Raw genomic sequence first — 16,006 nt, 5'->3', positions numbered from 1 at the left:
CAACATTTGCCTTGCATATCATCACAGGGCTTCCTTTGTCAGATTTGACTAGCTCTCAATAGAGCTTTAGTGAGCTGTCCACCCGAATCATACCATTAGAATTCCTCAATGTTTTTTTCTTATTGTTACATTTATTTAATAGTTGGCCTTCCATTTGTTTCGTCCCTGTCCTCCATTTGAACTCCGATTATCTCAGTTTTGCGTTTCTAAATTCTTGTTGACCTCATAGTACTTTTAACTGTGTTCAGTGTACTGATTTGTACTTGTCTAGACATTCTATTTGTAAGAATTTTGATTTGCTTAATTGTGTGAAGCTCAACTTTGTTCTTGGTGTACAATCAAAACTGTGAGGCTTGGCTATTTCCAACTCATGTTTTACCTGGCTGTGACATAAGAACCTGATTCTGGATTGTCCTCTTCCCCTACCCATCCTCCTTCCGACTTCTGGACTGGAAAAATCTATGTGGCATTAATCAATTATTTGGAAGTTTTATCGGCTCCTCTTTCATTTAGAAAAGTCGTAACTGACTCCAGAGTTGCTGATGTCATTGGAAGAAGTGGTTAAAGCAGTCTCTAGCTTGGCACAGTCACTAAATGGTCTCTAATCTAACATTTTATCAAAAAATCTCCTCTCTTAAAACGTCTTCATTTGATGTATGTGACAAGGTACTTTTAGCAAATATTTTGCCTGTATAATTGCAAGATGCAATAATTGCGTAATGGCCTGAATGATATTGCGATCCATCCACATTGAATAACAGTATTAATATGCTGGCAAAGGCTATGGATTGCCAGAATGGTTATTAATTCTGTTCTGTTTCTTAGGACCCTGTGGTGTTGGATGTTCCCCTTGGTGTAATTTTAAGGATTGAGAAAATGGGAGGAGTTTCTAGTAAAGGTGAAAATTCATATGGACTGGACATTACATGTAAGGTAAGATAAAGCACCTAGCTGACACCTATTAAACAGTATAGTTTTAAATATAGTAATGTTTGGTTTTTAAATTTTATCTTAAAGATATAAAACTTTTGTACAAAGATTTTAGATCTTGGATTTTAATAATCATTCACTATTAGAGCTATTTAAAGGGCAGCCGTGTGGTTTCCTTGACAATCAAACTGTTGACCAGAACTTGGCTGTACTGTGCAATTGGTCTAGAACTGTTATAGCAAGGTGCAAAACATGCGTGAGCAGATAGCTAGTTCCTATTATCGCCTTCTACGTCTTTTCCTGCCTTCATACTTTTGCTCACAGTTGTTTTAAAGATATGGCAGCTGTACAGATAGTCCAGCAGTGCTTTTCTTTAGCCCCATTTTGCCCCCCCTACAATGGCTTAGCTACAACTATAAGTTATTTAAAATCGGTCAGGTTTTTTGTTTAACAAAACTAGCATAAGATGTTTAGTGGCAAAGAGTTGAATTATCAGTAGAAACCGAATGAGGGTTTAAGTATGTGCATAGTCTCCTGGCCACAGACTTTATTTAACACTATGACTACAACTAGATTATGTTAAAGGCCATGTCTGGAGTAACTTAAAACAAGCAGTCGTTTGTGTTTATTTGTTGAGCATTAACAGTTGAGACATTAACAGTGGTAGTTAAGCACAACGTTGGGAATCATTCAGTTGAAGGAGCAGTTTCTGAGATCTATTTTCAGATTACTCAGGTTTGTGCGAGCACTTAGAGAGGGGTGAAAGCAAGGTCGATGTTCATGATTCGCATTGAGGGATGGGAGGATTCAAGGTTGATAAAGCAATAATGGGTTTGGAAATAATGGAATTGCGTGGGTGATGAAGATCTTTCAAGGCCCTTGAAGGAACTCAGTTGTTGAGTAAGAGCTAGTGGTCCAGTAGGATTGCCTGCCTGCCTGTTGGGAAATTCATCAAGCCGTCAAAAGGTGTTTTGGAGGGCCTCCAAGGTGGCTGCTGCTTTAGTAATTCAGTTTGCTGAGGACTCAGATGTTGATCAAAATCCTGGTATAGCTGAAATGAGTGGAAAGTAGGCTATAGTTTGTCATCTTTCTCTACAGTTGCTCTTAAAGTTTGCTAGAGAATGTACAAAAGCAATGACAAAATGGATTTGGAATAGTATTGAGACCAGAGAATGAGGGGAAGTTGAAGACGTGGTTCTTAAAGGGATTGAATATTAAGCAACATGTAACCATTCAGCATTAGATGGCAGGTGGCAGAGAAGCAGTCAGTCATACAGGCTTGGAGGGTGGAGAAAGAAATTACATTGTCATCAGCAGAGAGTTGATGGAGAAACTGAGTGATGAAATGTCTCACTGAGATTGAAAGGTAGAAGATGACGACCAGTGATGGGTTTTAAAGTATTCCCTCCAGTGAGCCTGGATTAAAAGAGGTAGAAAGACACAGATTAAAAGTAGCTTGTATAGGTGGAAATATATAGGAGAATACCAAACCTCCCCCCCACCCCCCAGATTTGACATGAAGGTCAGCGGTACATATATCAAATGCAACAAAGGAATCATGGTTGATTAGTTTGAGCCAGAGATAGATGGGATGGGCAGACGTTATCGAGTTGAAGATCTGGAAGCAGTGCTTTCTCAGTGGTGTACTGTTACCATATGGTAAGTGTGTACGGACTCTTTCGTGACAAAATAAGGACTTGGAGCTTAAACCGAAAGCGACTTCTATCTAAATCAGGTACAATACTATGGTATACATTAGCACATCAAGAGCAAAATGTAATGTTGACTAGATTACACACTTGAAATAAGGAGTGTTGAGTTAGGACTTGCTTTTCATATCTATATCAAAGATGAAAAAATAATTGGACCTATAATAGCAATGATTCTCAAGAATTATCTATAAATACGCAAGGAGAGTGCTGAAGCAGAAGTTCTAATTCAACATGTTCTTTCTAAGTAGTGGAGGTACTATAACTGTGTGAGAAAGGTAGTGGATTAATAATATTAGGTCTTCTTGGCCAAATTAACATTTTAACCCAATGCTACAGATGGATTCTTTGTTTTTTGGCAAAATAATGCAGTGATAAACTTTCTCATGCCTTACTATTCTTACTATGTTTGTGTGCTTATTGTAGGATATGAGAAATCTGAGGTTTGCATTGAAACAAGAAGGCCACAGCAGAAGGGACATCTTTGAAATTCTCACAAAATATGCATTTCCACTATCACATGGTTTGGTGAGTAAATATATTCGTAATATTAATCAGGTTTAATATTCGCATCTCTTCTGTAGCATGGCAGTGAGGTCCTAGCTCAAGCGGTTGCTGTTCATAGGGTCCTCCATTTTGTTTTTCCTCTGTACTCCAATAATTTGGAGATAATATATATTATTCCACATTGTAATTTGTCTGACTGCCATGCTGGGGTTATATTCCAAGGCCTAAGAGTCTCTTATTGTGTTGTCTTTTAGCGGTCACACTTGATTCTCTTTTCTGTTTACCTTCCCCTGGAGTTAAATTGAGTTGGAATTTATTGTTGTTAAGGACAGCCATCACAGGCCTGAACTGCATGTTCGAGGACTTGGGACCTTAACATTGTCCTTCGAGCAGATATTAAATGAGAACAAATGCATACTAGATGTAAAATAGTCTCCCTACCATTTAAGCATAAGCCAGCCCTACTGTTAACAGTCCAAAAGATGCCAGGTCACGCACATCCAGCAAGGGAAACAAAATGTATTTCTTATCCTCGATGGTAACAGGAATTTTAAATAATTGGGTTGAGAAGGCAGTGTCTGAGTTTAAGGTATGTACTTTTCCTCTTTGCAAATACTAAAATCAGTCCTTTCTTCACATCTTGAACCTGTAACTAGGAATTTAAAAGATGCAACCAAACTGCATTTCTGATGGAGCCTTCTAGCTGTAGATTCCTCACCTTTTTGAATATTGAATATTCTCCAAGTGTCAGATTATGTCCATAAACCTTTTAGAAGTATCTCAGCTTGCCAGAAAGTAGCACCTTGCAACTCTGTGCTAATGTTGTTCTGGAAATGGCATGGAAGGCCTATATAGGCCACTCACACACACTGATGTCAGTTCTTTTAATCCTGTGGCACTGGACGCTGATCCAGAGCTTCCTTCGTGTCTCTCAGAGACATTGTACCTCAAAATTCTTCAGTGCACAGGGGATGTCACCCTCAAAAGCTGATCAGGCCCTCCAAGGACTGTTGCAAGCAAATGTTCGTGACAGATCTCCACCAGTTGTGCTTGGTGTGCCTGGGGCTGAGCCATGATTCCAAGGCCTTCAACAATTATGAGTCGATGAAGCCAAAGGACACCAGGGACTGTGTGACGAAACTGTACATTGCCTAGCATAAGAAGACTCAGCATCAAGACTTCTCCAAGTTGTGGTCTGCATCCAGGGTTCATTCCTGGGCCTGTTCCCAGACTCGTCATAGCAGTTCATGAGGCTAGTCTTCATTGTGATGAAAGTCTGCAGGTAAGTCTAAAAAGAAACATAAGAAGTCGAAGCACGATTCCTCCCCCTCGCACCATTCGCATTTGCTTGAGCAGGCACTGGGGCGGTGCCACTCCGTCTCGATCTCGGCTCCTGGAGTCTGCCAACTTTGGAGCCGATCCTGCAACTTGTACCTGCACAACCTGCATTTCTGGGGCCAAATGCCACGCCGCAAAAATTTGAAGAGTTCCACACAGCCATGCTCTTTGGTTCCATACCTTCTTCCTCTAGCATGCCTCCAGGGCCTTAAGGAGCCACAAGGCTCACCGTCTGGAGTGCTGTTGGCGGGTTCGTCCTCTGCGCCAGTTGGACCCTCCTTGCCCATTTTGGCTCTGGCCCCAGTGTTGAGTTGGTGCTGATTCAACCTCAATTAAAGTTGTGCCCGAAATACCCTAGGTGCCTCTTCTTCCAGTGCACATACCGGCCCCTCGTGGGAGGCAGCCCATTTTGCACTACCTCTTTGGCACCAATTCTGATTATTACGCCCAGGTTGTTAAATTACTCAGCAGTACAATTATTACAATTGGTACAGGAACTTGCTGGACCTGCCACAGAGGAATCCACTTCCTCCTCTATGGCTATGCGTAGGGTGGCTGAAGTTCTTGACCTCCAGCTCCCCACAATAGAGGTAGAAACCAATGTTCTTACTGAGGTCCTACAACCAGGACAGACTTCTGCTGAGCCTCTTCTCCCATTTAATGAGGCACTGATGGACACTTTAGTAAGGGCCTGGCCAAAACTTGTTCTGGGTCCCCTGTCAACTCGCAAATTGCCAGGCACCATTGTCCTGCTCTGAGTGTCCCCGCTTTTCTTGTCACAACACCCTTAACCTAACTGCTTTTTGGTTCAGGCCTCTACAAGCCTGTCGAATCAGAACATGTTTCCTACTACTCACCCTGGAAGGGAAACTAAGCGAGTGGAAGCATTTGCCAAGATGGCCTCCACCAGCCTGGCCCTCACTTTGTCAACGCTAGCTGTTTGTTTTGCCACTGCGTCCATGCCCTTTGGTGGCGCAAGTCCTCCTGGTGTGCCTGACTACCTTCACCCACTCCTTTCTTAAGCAATTCAGTATGGTTGAGATGCAGCCAGGTTCACGATTTGTTGTGGCTTGGACACCACAGAATACTTTGGGTGACTTATTGGCACTAGTGTTGTATTCGCCACTGCTGCAGCGTGGAGAAATCCTAGCTATTATCTCACACCAAAATAGTGGATCTCACTCCTTAGGCCGATGAACCAACACAACATTGATTAGAGGGGATGTTAGCCCCTTTGCTGCCAGGCCTAAGCTACCCACGCCAAATTTGCGTCCTTTTTTACCAACATCCTAGGGATTCCAGAGGTACCCAGACTTTGTGGGTTCCCCTGAAGGAGACCAAGAAATTAGCCAAAATACAGTGAAAATGTTGTTTAAAAAAAAAAAAACAATTGAAAAAAGGGCTGCAGAAAAAAGCTTGTGTTTTTTTTCCCTGAAAATGGCATCAACAAAGGGTTTGCGGTGCTACAATCACCAGCTTCCCAGCTTTCAGGAACAGACAGACTTGAATCGGAAAACCCAATTTTTCAACACAATTTGGGCATTTTACTGGGACATACCCCATTTTTACGATTTTGTGTGCTTTTAGCCTCCTTCCAGTCAGTGACAGAAATGGGTGTGAAACCAATGCTGGATCCCAGAAACCTAAACATTTCTGAAAAGACGACAAAATTCTGAATTCAGCAATGGGTAATTTGTGTAGATCCTACAAGGGTTTCCTACAGAAAATAACAACTGAAATAAAAAAAGATTGAAATTCAGGTGAAAAAAACAGCCATTTTTCTCTACGTTTTACTCTAACTTTTTCCTGCGATGTCAGATTTTTTAAAGGAATATACCGTTACGTTTGCTGGACTCTTCTGCTTGCAGGGATATATAGGGCTTGTAGGTTCATCAAGAATCCTAGGTACCCAGAGCCAATAAATGAGCTGCACCTTGCAGTGGGTTTTCATTCTATACCCGGTACACAGCAATTTATTTGCTGAAATATAAAGAGTCCAAAATAGGTATCAAGAAAACCTTTGTATTTCCAAAATGGTCACAAGATAAGGTGTTGAGGAGAAGTGGTTATTTGCACATCTATGAATTCTGGGGTGCCCATACTAGCATGTAAATTACAGGGCATTTCTCAAATAAGCGTCTTTTTTACACACTGTCTTATATTTGGAAGGAAAAAATGTAGAGAAAGACAAGGGGCAATAACACCTGTTTTCTATGTTCCCCCAAATCTCCCGATAAAAATGGTACCTCACTTGTGTGGGTAGGCCTAGTGCCCGCGACCGGAAATGCCCCAAAACACAAAGTGGACACATCACATTTTCTCAAAGAAAACAGAGGTGTTTTTTGCTAAGTGCCTACCTGTCGATTTTGGCCTCTAGCTCAGCCACCACCTAGGGTAACCTACCAAACCTGTGCATTTTTTAAAACTAGAGACCTAGGGGAATACAAGATGGGGTGACTTGTCGAGCTCTCATCAGGTTCTTTTACCCAGAATCCTTTGCAAACCTCAAAATGTGGCTAAGAAAACACTTTTTCCTCACATTTCGGTGACAGAAAGTTCTGGAATCTGAGAGGATCCACAAATTTCCTTCCACCCAGCATTCCCCCAAGTCTCCTGATTAAAAATGGTACCTCACTTGTGTGGGTAGGCCTGGTGCTCGCAACAGGAAGTGCCCCAAAACACTATCTGGACACATCAAAATTATCAAATAGAAAACTACCTGTTTTTGCTGGGGGGGGGGGGGCACCTGCGTTTTTGGTCCTGGGCTCAGCAGCCATCTAGGGAAAGCTACCAAACCCAGACATTTCTGAAAACTAGACACCCGAGGGAGTCAAGGGAGGTGTGACTTACGTGGATTCCCCCAATATTTTCTTACCCAGAATCCTCAGCAAACCGCAAATCTAGCTAAGAAAATCAAATTTTTCCCACATTTCTGTGTGGGAACACTGCACCTGGACACATTTCCTACCACCCAACGTTCCCCTCAGTCTCCCGGTAAAAATGATACCTCACTTGTGTGGGTGGGCCAAGTGTTTGTGACAGGGAAGAGCCAAAAACACGTCGAAATTGAGGGGGAACCAAAGTGGGTCCAAAAGGGCAGTTTGAAAAAAAAAAACATTTTTAGGGTGACAAGTGCAGTAGAAATTTTATCGGTATAGATGAGACAATGCTGGGTGGTAGCAATTGTGTGGATTACTGCAGATCCTGGAAGGTTCCATCACAAAAATGTTGGAAAAATGTGTGCTTTCCAGCAAAGTTGCAGGTTTGCAGGGCATTGTGGGTAAGGAAATGGTGCACGGTGCATGTGAAGCACACCACCCTGGAATCAACTAGATGTTTAGTTTTCAGATGTGTCTAGGTCTTGGGGATTTTTCTACATGGCAGCGCCCCACAGTAAAAAAAAAAAAAAAAAAAAAGTGCAGCCCTCACCATTCCAAGTGGGACGATTTTGAGAGTTACCAAGCTCTCATGGCCCAAATGTAAAACAAAAAAACAAAAATAATCAAATGTCCTCTTGCTTGCCATGGGATAAGATGTTTTAGTGTGCGGGGAGAGCTGAAAGACTGTTAGCCCCTTCAGTTCGGGTGGGGGCAAAACCAGGCCCATACAGGTTGGTAGCCACCACCCCACTATTTTCTTTTATTTTTTTTATTCCCTGGCATCTAGTAGACTTTCTGTCCCCCCCTGGGTGTGGATCGGGGGTAATTGCCCAATCTACCTACTGGTGGGCAGAAGAACTTTGGCCCCATTTATTTGGGGTGCGGGTATGGCCATACCCCCAACCTCTTATTTTGAAAAAAAAAATATCTTCCCTGGTCTCTGGTGGGCTTACTGCTTCCCTTGGGGGGAGATGGGCCTTCCAAGATAGGCCAGTCTGCCCCCAAGGGGGGCAGTTATGGCCAACAGTAATGGCCTAAATACAATTCCCCCCCCCCCCCCCACCCCCCCAAGGGGAGCGACCCTTGTCTAAGGGGTCGCTCCCCATACATAAAAACATAAAGTAAATACAAAATATATATCTCTGGTGTCTAGAGGTTTCTGCCCCCCGGGGGTAAATCTGCCTAATTATATTAGGACGATCCGCCTCCAGGGGGGGCAGAAAAGGCCTAAAAATATTCCCCTGCTCCCCTTATGCGTTAGTATGAAAAACAAATTCCGTGGTGTCTTGTGGTTTCTGCCCCGGGGAGGCAGAAACATCCAAAAAACAAATTGCCCCCTGGAGAGCGGCCCTTGACCAAGAAGCTGCTCCCCTTATTTAGTAAATTAAAAAAATTCCCTGGTGCCTAGTGGCATTTCTGCTGCCCGATCGCATCGCGATCAGGCAGCAGGAATGCTCAAAGAAGCCTGAAAGGAGAGGAAAAGCCTTTCCTCTCCTTTCAGGTTTCTCTGACCCCCTCCACGTGATCGGAGGAGAAATGCAAATCCTCCGATCCAGCGCTGGAAGCTGAGTTTTCAGCGCCGGAGGGGAGGCCTCTGATGAGGCAGTGCGCAAAAGTGCGCTGACAACATCAGATGCCGCGGGGGTGGAAGGGGAAGCGATTCCCCTTCCATCCCTGCCTAGGGGAGGGGTGTGCCTGGTCATCGGGGGGCCCCTAGCAGGACGAGGTGATCTCGTCCAAGGCACCGGAGAACCTTCGCCTTGTACGAGATCACCTCATCCTGGGCACACAGAGGGTTAATGATGTATCTCATAATTATTTCACAATAAGCATCAATAAACAAGAAATCAATCATCTAATTACACTGCAATGTCCACACCAGTTTATTAAGAAGGTGTAGGAAGTTGGCTCTGTATATACTATTTCAAAGTAAGAAATAGTGTGCACAGAGTCCAAGGGTTCCCCTTTGAGGTAAGATAGTGGCAAAAAGGGATAATTCTAATGCTGTATTTTGTGGTAGTGTGGTCGAGCAGTAGGCTTATCAGAGGGTAGTGTTAAGCATTTGTTGTACACACACAGGCAATAAATGAGGAACACACACTCAAAGACAAATTCCAGGCCAATAGGTTTTTATATAGAAAAATATATTTTCTTAGTTTATTTTAAGAACCACAGGTTCAAGATTTACAAACAATACTTTAAATGAAAGGTATTTCACTCAGGTATTCTAGGTACTTTGAATTATCACAATAGCATGTACAGTTTTGAAAAAAATGGCAATAAGCTATTTTAAAGTGGACACACTGCAAAAATCAACATTTCCTGGGGGAGGTAAGTAAATGTTAAGTTCACAGGTAAGTAAAACACTTACAGGGTTCAAAGTTGGGTCCGAGGTAGCCCACCGTTGGGGGTTCAAGGCAACCCCAAAGTTACCACACCAGCAGCTCAGGGCCGGTCGGGTGTAGAGGTCAAAGTGGTGCCCAAAACACATAGGCTTCAATGGAAATAGGGGTGCCCCGGTTCCAGTCTGCCAGCAGGTAAGTACCCGTGACTTCGGAGGGCAGACCAGGGGGGTTTTGTAGGGCACCGGGGGGACACAAGCAGGCACAGAAAGTATACCCTTAGCGGCACAGGGGCGGCCGGGTGCAGAGTGCAAACTGACGTCAGGTTTCTAATAGGAATCAATGGGGAGACCCGGGGGTCTCTTCAACGATGCAGGCAGGCACAGGGGGGGGGGCTCCTCGGGGTAGCCACCACCTGGGTTAGGCAGAGGGTCGCCCGGGGGTCACTCCTGCACTGGAGTTCGGCTCCTTCAGGTCCTGGGGGCTGTGGGTGCAGTGTGGTTTCCAGGCATCGGGTTCCTTGAAGCAGGCAGTCGCGGTCAGGGGGAGCCTCCTTGATTTCCTCTGCAGGTGTCACTGTGGGGGCTCAGGGGGTTCAACTCTGGCTACTCACGGGCTCGCAGTCGCCTGGGAGTCCTCCCTGTAGTGTTAGTTTTCCGCAGGTCGAGCCGGGGGCGTCGGGTGCAGAGTGGAAAGTCTCATGCTTCCGGCGGGAAACGTGTGGTCTTTAAAAGTTGCTTCTTTGTTTCTAAAAGTTGTAGTTTCTTGAACAGGGCCGCTGTTCTCTGGAGCTTCTTGGTCCTTTAGATGCAGGGTAGTCCTCTGAGGCTTCAGAGGTCGCTGGACCCTGTTGGATGCGTTGCTGTTGCAGTTTTCTTCGAAGTAGGGAGACAGGCCAGTGGGCCTGGGGCCAAATCAGTTGTCGTCTCCGTCTTCACTGCAGGGCTTCAGGTCAGCAGTCCTTCTTCTTTAGGTTGCAGGAATCTATCTTCCTCGATTCTGGGAGCCCCTGAATACTCAATTTAGGGGTGTGTTTAGGTCTGGGAGGGCAGTAGCCAATGGCTACTGTCCTTGAGGGTGGCTACACCCTCTTTGTGCCTCCTCCCTGTGGTGAGGGGGGCACATCCCTAATCCTATTGGGGAAATCCTCCATCTGCAAGATGGAGGGATTTCTAAAAGTAAGAGTCACCTCAGCTCAGGACACCTTAGGGGCTGTCCTGACACGGAAGTGACTCCTCCTTGTTTTCCTCATTATCTCCTCCAGCCTTGCTGCCAAAAGTGGGGGCAGTGGCCGGAGGGGCGGGCATCTCCACTAGCTGGGATGCCCTGTGGCGCTGTAACAAAGGGGGTGAGCCATTGAGGCTCACCGCCAGGTGTTACAGTTCCTGCAGGGGGAGGTGAAAAGCACCTCCACCCAGTACAGGCTTTGTTCCTGGCAGAGTGACAAAGGCACTCTCCCCATGTGGCCAGCAACATGTCTGGTGTGTGGCAGGCTGGCAAAAAATAGTCAGCCCACACTGGAAGTCGGGTATATTTTCAGGAGGCATCTCTAAGATGCCCTCTGGGTGTATTTTTACAATGAAGTGCACACTGGCATCAGTGTGAATTTATTGTGCTGAGAAGTTTGATACCAAACTTCCCAGTTTTCAGTGTAGCCATTATGGTGCTGTGGAGTTCGTGTTTGACAGACTCCTAGACCATATACTCTTATGGCTACCCTGCACTTACAATATCTAAGGTTTTGCTTAGATACTGTAGGGGCATAGTGCTCATGCACATATGCCCTCACCTGTGGTATAGTGCACCCTGCCTTAGGGCTGTAAGGCCTGCTAGAGGGGTGACTTACCTATGCCACAGGCAGTGTGAGGTTGGCATTGCACTCTGAGGGGAGTGCCATGTCGACTTAGTCATTTTCTCCCCACCAGCACACACAAGTTGGCAAGCAGTGTGTATATGCTGAGTGAGGGGTCCCCAGGGTGGCATAAGACATGCTGCAGCCCTTAGAGACCCTTCCCTGGCATCAGGGCCCTTGGTACCAGGGGTACCATTTACAAGGGGCTTACCTGGATGCCAGGGTTGTGCCAGTTGTGAAGACTAAGGTACAGTTTTGGGAAAGAACCCTGGTGCTGGGGCCTGGTTAGCAGGGTCCCAGCACACTTTCAATTCATAATTTGGCATCAGCAAAGGCAAAAAGTCAGGGGGTAACCATGCCAAGGAGGCATTTCCTTACAGAAGGTGTAGAAATGTATTTCCCTATATTAACAATGCTAAAGTGACGAAAATAATTCTCAAACACAAATGATATATATAAAGAATCATCAATGGCTGGTTAGAATGTCTTAGATATCTGAGTTTAATCAAAGCAAGTAAACAAATTAACTCTAGTATTGTGACGTAACTTAATAACACCAATATCCGTGTCATTGAGATAATATATATTGAAGCAATAGATCAAAGAAAGTCAATACAAATCATGAGCATGTAAGACAAACTCCCTCACTAACCTTTGACTAGCATTAAAATGTTGGGCTTCACGTAAAAATAATTAGAAACACAAATTTAGAAAAACATACTAACTCGGGTAATAACAAAAATAATATTATCGTGCAGCAATTAATTCACGAGTTGCAGCAGCTACCTGTAAAACAAAAGACACATATAACAATTTGCAATTTATACATTACCCATACGATAACAACAGGAAGATCACTTCAGTAAGGGGACACCATCAGTAGGAACGAAACTCATGATTGGTCAGGAAATGGGGTGTTCTACATTTAGCCAATAAAACTACTGTTAGATAACTAAAAGTTACACATTCATAGTGCACTGAATTCTCATTCGACAATTTCTCATTGACGGAATCATTAGCTAAACACAATATATAACAATTCTTCTTCTCTTCCATCTCGTCTGTGGATCCATTGTTCCATCTCGTCAAAATCTCAGGTTCAGGAAGAAACGTCTAACAATGTTGCATCTGCTTCTATACTTGAGGAAGAAACCATAGGTTAGTGACATTTTCTAAACAATAGGACAGTAAAACTCTAGAAATTACCTAATAAATCTGACCTTGTAAGATATAACACAAAATTCCACTAGAGGATGCTATTTACACGTCTATAAACTATTAAACACACTCTTTGAGTAAGTATTAAGAAAATGAAAAAACACTCTATTACCACTAACGTTAGCCTAAGTAGGAAACAAAATGGATTGTGGTGGTCATTCACAAAAGTCACCCTTTTTTTTAGCATTCATTAGGAAAAAATCGCACATTAGTTCATCAGTGATCAGTACATTATCAATTATAAATTTCATCAGTAAAATCTCTGCTCCTGCACCGCCAAGTGATCAGCTGGGTTGTCAGACGAAGTCCAGTCCTCACTGACAGGCATGCCCTTTGACGGAACACGCCTGTTTGGGGACAAGGCTGAAACTGCTCTCACGCAATCTAAAGAGAGTAGGGCTACTGCTCGTTCTCCAGTTTGCCCCGTCCCTTCTTAGCAGCTGCACAAGTTCCAACACTTTTTTGTGGTTTTAGTCGAGGCACCCCTTATAGCCAGCGTGTCCAACCCACTCAAGGGACCTTGCAATTTTGAGGCTGACGTGACACTGCCCATTTAGCCAAGGTCAGTGTGTTGCCCAGTCCACCATCCACCTAATACCCCATCCCCTGCAGCGCCACTTGTCCATCTCCAGAATCCAGCAATTCTTTCCTGGTTGTCAGTTGATTACTTAGAACAGATGTGTCTTTCAGATAGTTCACAGGGAGTATGTTTTTCCATTTATTTTTCCCCACTGCACCTTCCACCAATCTCCCCACCCCTCCTCATATGATTGATGGAGAACCATCTCTCCATTTTGCAGCAGTAAGTACTGGCCCTCTGGCCAAAGTGGCTGTATAGAGGGTGCCGGCACCAGAAGTAGGACATAGTTGTAATTCCTGCTACTTTCTGATTCCCAGAAGTACAGAGGTCTTCGGCCTATATTGGACCTACACACTCCCAACACCATCCAACAGAGTCCCATCTCCACATTAACCTTGAGCCCAGGGTCATCCGCTTGGCACTGAAAGCCTTCCCGCCTTCCATCAAAGGTATACTGGTACAGATGCCTGCGGACAACACCACTGTCTTGTGTTACCGCAATGAACAAGGCCGGTTGTGGCCGCTCACCCTATGCCAAGAGGCCTTGTGCCTCTGGAAGCAGCTGGAACATGAAGGAATTTTCCTAGTGGTGAACCATCTAGAAGGGTCTTCGAATGCAAAGGCGAACAAGCTCACCCATCATCGCCTAGAAGATTACAAATGGCAGTCAAATCCAGAGGGCTGGCAGGGTCTCTTTCCTGATTTGGAGAACCTTTGTTCACTGTATTCGCCACCGCCAAGAACATACAGTGTCAGCACTTCTGCGTGATGGAGTTTTCAAAGCATCTCTTGCTTGGAGACACATTCCGCTTCAAGTGGAACTAAGGACTCCTGAATGCCTTCACACCAATACCACTCCTGCGTCGGGTTCTCAAAGAGATCAGGACAGACCAGCCCAAAGTCATCCTGCTGCCTCTGGATTGGGCACAGAGAGTGTTGTTGCATAAAATGAATCTTAAAGGTTTGTTTTCACACCCACAGGTGACACGAGTTAACTTAGTCCAATGCACCACAGCTGAATGTGAAAGCAGGTTTTTGTAGCCCTGTAGGACACCACTCAATATATAAATGAGGTGGTGTCCATGCTTTTTGGTCACTAACAAGAGCAGTGGTAATCTAAATAGTTGTTCATTAATGATTTACACTCTTAAGATCACTAGAAATGGAATATGTATTCAACATATGTATTGTAAAATAGGCATTTTAAATGCTGTGGTCTAGTGCACATATTAATATCTCAGAAGATAATAAAAGGCAGTTAGACTTTACATTAACAGTGAAAACAGGGAACATTTTTAACATCACAATTTGTCTCCCTTTGACCCTCACATTGCTATCTCTAAGCACTGTGCTAGTTCATAGCAGATGAATCAGTAATAAACCTGAGTTTCAGAGGTAGTGCTCATACCGGGACAACAGGGTTTGTTGTGTGTTTGGAGTAGCTTTGTCAGATATTTTGAGCACAAGGCCAAGAGCTAGGAGATTGTGTCTACAAGTGACTACAGTCCTGGCACTAGTTCATGAAGTCGGATTGGTATGCTTCAGAGCTTCGAAGTCTTGCTTGAGGCTTTTTTTTATTGAGATGGAATCTGTTGCCATGCTCATGTGGATCTGTGTCTGCGACCTGGGTGAATTTTCTCTCCTAAGTGGTCAAGTGACTTATATATTGCATTTTATCAGGGATTAAAATTTGTGACATAAATTGAGAAATGTCTGACATAGATTATGTGCATCCCAGACATTTCCTTATGAGATTTTATGGACATATAAGGTGAGAGGATGTCAATTCAGTTTACATTATCTTGGTTATGTGTTGAAATTTGCTTTTAATCAACCTTGACATAGTGGAAAACAGACATTTGACCCAGACAAATATCACCTTGTTAGTTGTATCTGTGTCTTTGATCAAAGGGCTTGATGCTTTTACAGTTCTTAGAAAGATAAGGTCAGGTGACATCTGTATCTCATAGTAGTCATGTCAATGATTTTTCATGAATTGGGAAGGACGGTGACTGCCATTGTTTGAGACAGGGTAGATGTTGACCTCCATTAGTCAAGATGGAATCATGGCCTACATACGTAAACAAGTTGGACAGGGTAACTAAACTGTAAACTATAGCTAAAACGGAACCTATCCTGTATGCGTTTCAGAATCTAAACCTGAAAGAAATAAGTCTAAAAGCAAGTGATTAAAATAATAGAATTTCAGAGGGAAACACTCATAAAATGTATGACATTGGTGGAATAATTTCAAAGCTAAATAGTTACTAAGTTATCTCTGAATGTGTTTTTGGTTCATCTTGCTTATCAGAGATATTCATTCTACCTTTACAGAATAAAAGCACATGCCAGAAACATGCATTTGATGAGATGGCAATTCAACACGTTACATGTTCAATAACATGTCTTCAAATTGAAATGAGAACGGGGTCTCTGCACTGGAAAACATTATCCTTACAACAGTATGGTATCCAAAACTCCTGGTCGCGCGCATTTGTCCTCCGATGAGGCTGCACTTCCGGGAGGGCTTACTGTTGCAGTATTAGGGCAGATTTCTCCACTCAAGCATTCAGGCTCAAGCTTTCATGCCTGGAGATGGAGCAGCGACAGTTGAACACCTTAGACATTCCTCTGGAGGTGGTTCATGTCAT

The 16,006-nt window shown here is 43.9% G+C and overlaps 1 protein-coding gene across 1 annotated transcript in view; it reads left to right on the top strand.

The window, feature by feature from the left end:
- The window catches only part of MTM1 (myotubularin 1), a 411,360-nt gene that overhangs the window by 124,287 nt on the left and 271,067 nt on the right, over positions 1-16,006 (top strand). The window contains exons 5-6 of the mRNA XM_069212406.1: positions 826-933; positions 3,066-3,167. Of these exons, the coding sequence (XP_069068507.1) occupies positions 826-933; positions 3,066-3,167 (210 nt within the window). The remainder of the gene's footprint in view (positions 1-825; positions 934-3,065; positions 3,168-16,006) is intronic.

The sequence above is a fragment of the Pleurodeles waltl genome, chromosome 2_1, assembly GCF_031143425.1.
Source record: "Pleurodeles waltl isolate 20211129_DDA chromosome 2_1, aPleWal1.hap1.20221129, whole genome shotgun sequence".
In the NCBI taxonomy this organism is placed as follows: domain Eukaryota; kingdom Metazoa; phylum Chordata; class Amphibia; order Caudata; family Salamandridae; genus Pleurodeles; species Pleurodeles waltl.
This window is presented reverse-complemented; position numbering and strand designations above follow the sequence as displayed.